Source organism: Salvelinus alpinus, chromosome 32 (genome assembly GCF_045679555.1).
Source record: "Salvelinus alpinus chromosome 32, SLU_Salpinus.1, whole genome shotgun sequence".
Taxonomy (NCBI): domain Eukaryota; kingdom Metazoa; phylum Chordata; class Actinopteri; order Salmoniformes; family Salmonidae; genus Salvelinus; species Salvelinus alpinus.
The window spans coordinates 20,569,853-20,574,516 of NC_092117.1; the positions used below are offsets into that span (position 1 = coordinate 20,569,853).

The 4,664-nt window shown below is 38.9% G+C and overlaps 1 protein-coding gene across 1 annotated transcript; it reads right to left on the minus strand.

The window, feature by feature from the left end:
* Nucleotides 1–433: 433 nt before the first annotated feature.
* LOC139562485 (homeobox protein HMX2-like) lies at nt 434–3,052 on the minus strand. The gene is made up of 2 exons (XM_071380208.1): nt 2,571–3,052; nt 434–1,531 (listed from the first exon to the last, which is right to left on the minus strand). Exons 1-2 carry the CDS (start codon nt 2,839–2,841, stop codon nt 984–986), a joined length of 819 nt encoding a protein of 272 aa, XP_071236309.1. The 5' UTR covers nt 2,842–3,052; the 3' UTR covers nt 434–983.
* Nucleotides 3,053–4,664: the final 1,612 nt, after the last annotated feature.

Here is a 4,664-nt window from a genome sequence, read left to right on the forward strand (position 1 = left end):
AGTTGAATATGGAAAAACAGTGATCCTACATTGTTTTTAGGCTACCAGGCAACCTAGATGTTTTAAAGTTTTTCATGTATGAATTCTGGTCTACTGGAAGCTTTTGCCACAAGCTAGTAAAATGTTTCAGTATCGCTGTTCACCTTTAGAGGCCTAGTTAGTTGCAGAGTCATATGTTTATATGAGAGTTTGGCCAACTGTAGCTGGATGTCATGTTGATTGAAACGTCCATGGCAGAAAGTTTGACAGAAAACAGAACAAATAGTTTTTACTTAATAATCCTTGAGCTGCAGTGTGAATATATATATATATATTTTATCTAGCCTGACCATTGTACAATTATGAAATAAATTTTTCCATCCCTGATTTTCAAAGACTGGATTGAATGCCACAAAAACTAAATCAGGAAATGTACAATAAATCCAAACCCACGTTTCATTGATATAGAAAATTTATTGAATGAGAGGTTTACTTGGTAGGCCTATGATTACAATAAAAACAATGACATTTTCCCCAAATGGAAGCAACGAGTTTGAACTTCCCTATCCCCAAATGTATAAACCCAATTTATTCTAGTAGCTTAACAGATGAAGGTAGTTGGACGTCTTGGACCTCAATATTTCATATTCACATTCACATTCAATTGAAAACGTTTTTTTTATGCATCCAGAATTCGTTTGGGAAACATAGTCCACTTGATTACATCTGTATTGCAGTGGCGAAATTCACCAATTTAACGTGTTAAACGAGGGAGAACGCAAAATCAAGGTACAAAATAATGATTATACACATGGTGTATTTTATACATTTAGATACGTTTGTTGCTTCCTGTTAAACATACAGTTACTGCATAATAAGAAATATATTTTTTCAACAAATAAAGTGATATAATAGACATGAGTTATGCCAGACATTTATACGAATGTAGGCTACTGTAGTGTGTTAACGTGTTATTTTTGTGGACTCTCATCACAGGCATTAAGTCAATATTCAATCTTGTTATACAGATTGTACAATGGTAACCCTGGTAGGCTGCTGCCAGGGTAGTATAGTGGCGTTGGAAAAGCGATAGATCTTGGAACTGGTACCCGGAGCAGGGAGCTATCTCTAAAAACAAGCGGCATTCCGACCAGTGTCTGTGCGGAGGCGTGTGCCATGTTCGCGGCCTCCAGTTCCGCCGACAGTTGTCGCTTCCATTTGTTCCTGCGGTTTTGAAACCACGTCTTCACCTGAGTTTCTGTTAGCTGTAGACTAGATGCTAAACAGGCTCGCTCGGAGCTGCTCAAATACCTCTTCATATCAAACGTGGATTCGAGCTGGTACACCTGACTCCGCGAGAAGACTGTACGAGTCTTCTTCTTGGACGAGTTGCTCTGCTTGTCCGCACCGTCTGTCTGTCTCTCCTCGGAAATAGGTGACATTGGATTGCATGGTCTCTCTTGTTCCTCTTTGTAATCCTGCAGCAGAGGCTGTGTCAGGTGCGGTCGCCGTGCAATCCCGTCACGGACTGAAATAAGTCCCGTTGTTGAACCTGCATTAAGGAAAAAGACCAGTATATATGTGTGTCGGAAAGAAAAGAAAATGTGTCAAAATATTTCAACAAACTGATTTCCCAATGTCCTCCTCGGTATCATCTGTAGCCTATCAAAATTGACAAATGATGTAGGCCTATCCTCAAGATAAAGCATCGCATAAAGATACTGGATGCCTTAGTCTATATTGCCTTTAGATCAGCTTGTCAATTTTGTGTCTCAAAATGTTGAATATGTCTCAAAGGTTTCACACTTATTTTTCAAATGCTTTGTGTTGGTCTACCCAAGTTGAGAACATCCCTGTTAAAACAATATCATTATTCGATACTCAGTACAAGAGTTCATTAAGTGTGAACTTTGACTCATTCATCGACAGTGGAAAGGTTGTAAGTGTTCTTTTAAATAAACAATTTAATTTTGACTATGCCTGGTGCACAATATTAATTAAATCAGGTTACATTTAACGGTCAATTGACAAAATGCAGTCATTGTGAAAAAAAGGTTTAATCAATTAGCAGACTCGATTAAATTTGGAATGACGGGGGAAACATCCTGTTAATTATTTGACCTTTCCCCTGTTCGCGGATGTAGCAGTAAAACGACACATTAAACAAAGTGAAGTGATAGCCTACCCACTATCTGCAGTAACAAACATAGGCTATCTAAGTTTACAAGCTTAAACTGCAACAAGTACTAGGCTACTTCTGCCGAAGGTTATCATAAATACGTTTATCATTAGTCCTAGCCTACTTTACACTATTGTTGACCTATTATTAGGCTACAATAATAGCCTAATAATACATATAAAATAATAATAATAATAATAATTGGTCTAGGCCAAATACTAATAATGTCCCGTTCGATACAATACATCGATGTATACATTATGTAGCCTATTTCACCTTTTTACTTTGGAAGCCTATATTTTCGAATACAAAATGTCATCGAGGGAAATAAATACAAGCAAAATCTAAAAGCAACAAATAATTAGGCCTACATTTTACGCACAACACAAATTACATTCAGTGATCTACTCACCTAAACATGAAAAATTTGGTGGTTGATGTCGGTTGCATGGCTCGCTGTGACCACGATCCGAACAGAAACAGTCTGCAGAGTCCTCCCCACCGCTGCACTCCTCTTCTGAAGACACCGACAGCGAGCGCTTCCTCGCCAGCTGCAGTCCCTTGGAACTCTCCTTCACCCCCGACCGTGGCTTCTCCGACGAAGTGCCCAATATCGACTGAATAGTGAAACTGGAAATTGGGGCCGACGAGCACTTGCTTCCGCTGTCTTCTGTGGTACTCATTCTCGATTCATAACAGTAAAATTAGGCTATATCTTAGTTTTTGTGTTATTTTTCTCGTATTGTTGGTCTGTGAATACTCACAACTCTTGCGTAAAATAGTTTGGAAATAGTATTTTTTAGAAAACCGTTTTTAGAAGTTGAGGGGCTTGGGTTGTTTTTTCCTGGAGCTCAGGGAACATGAATGTATTCCTGGTCTACATCCACGCGCTCTGGACTAAAGACAGTATTGTGGCGTTGCCTCATTTGCATGTAGGTAAGCTCTGCGTGGGCCAATCACACGCTCAAACTAAGCCCGGAAATTTCAAACTCATGTCAAGGTTCTGAGATAGGATGAAAGGAGCTAAGGACAAATAACTACAGGCTGTCGTTTATTCGAGCATATAGCCTACGTCCCTTTTTGAATCCGATAGTAAAGGTAGACAAACAGGCATAATGGTACAAGCACATCACAGATGTTAGGCTATTCATTTACTTCAAAAGGCTACATATACAACAAAATACGTTTTGGCATAAACATAATATTAATCGCCTTTTGTTTAGAAACTGGTGCAACATGTCTCTTATTAGGCTATATCAATTCAATTGGACGTTTTGATTGAAAATGGACAATATTTTAGGCAATGGATTTTGTGTAGGTAAAGGTTTCTAATTCACGAGTCTTATATTGTGTATTGTTGTGCTTTGTTTGTTTTGTTTTTGTGTGATATGTTGACAACTTGACATAGGCTTACCTAATATTTGGGGCTGACTACATTTTAAGTGGACAATAGACTGGAGAAATGGGAAACAGGTGCAACCATGTTTGTCGCCATTAGTCTTTCAATGAGGGAACATCAGTGATTTTTCTTTTCCTTTTTTTCAACCACAAGTATTGCATATTGTGTTGATGTAATTTTACAAATTAATATTTTCACATATATTGCAAGACAACATAATAACAAATTATTACACTATAGTAGACCCTTGTTATTTCACTGCAATACTTTTTGAAGTGAATGGAGATAATATATTCTACATGTTTTACATCGGCATGCAAATTGATTTGGTCATGACTCTCCCTAAGTCTATCTAATATAATACTCAACAATTTAAACCTTTTCACTTTATATAGTGTAAAATACTTGATTTGCGATATTCCCTCAAATAACAAACCTTTATCCCTAACACACTTAGCTCAAATGGTATAATAGCATACCATTGACACACCCTCAGGGGGGAATACAAACCATGTTATCTGTACAGTCAACTGTAGACACAAGTAGGGGCCTACTACACAATGACCTCATGGAAGAAATGGCATGTATTCTATTAGCCTTGTGGATGGTAAATTGGTCAGATAATCCAACATACATTCCTGGGTGTTGTTCCTGGAACTAATATGGAACCCTAACTATTTTATCCTGAAAATAATAAAGTCATTCCACGGCCATTATCTGCGATTAAGAATTAATTTGATCATTAGGACTACTGCAGCTAATCTGCCTCGCGTGGAGTGGAGGCCTGCTAATTGATTGACTAATTGATTGGAGGGTGGGGGCGCGCCCCCGCTCCCCATCTCCCTCTCTCTGACGGTGTCTGGTGGGGCAGCTGCGGGGTTTGAGTTCGTGGTTCTAGCACATTATCCCTCGTTACTTCTTTCTAAGGGACCCTAGACACATAACAAATGGTCAGCTTTAGTCATAATGTCAGGGCCCTAACCCTCGTGCTCCTCCGCCTAGGGATGGGATGACGACCCCGGCCTTTCTCCCTATTTTCTGTTCAATATTGTTTTGTATTGTGGTTTTGGTTAATCCTCTGATAGGAGGAAGGAGTAACGATGACGA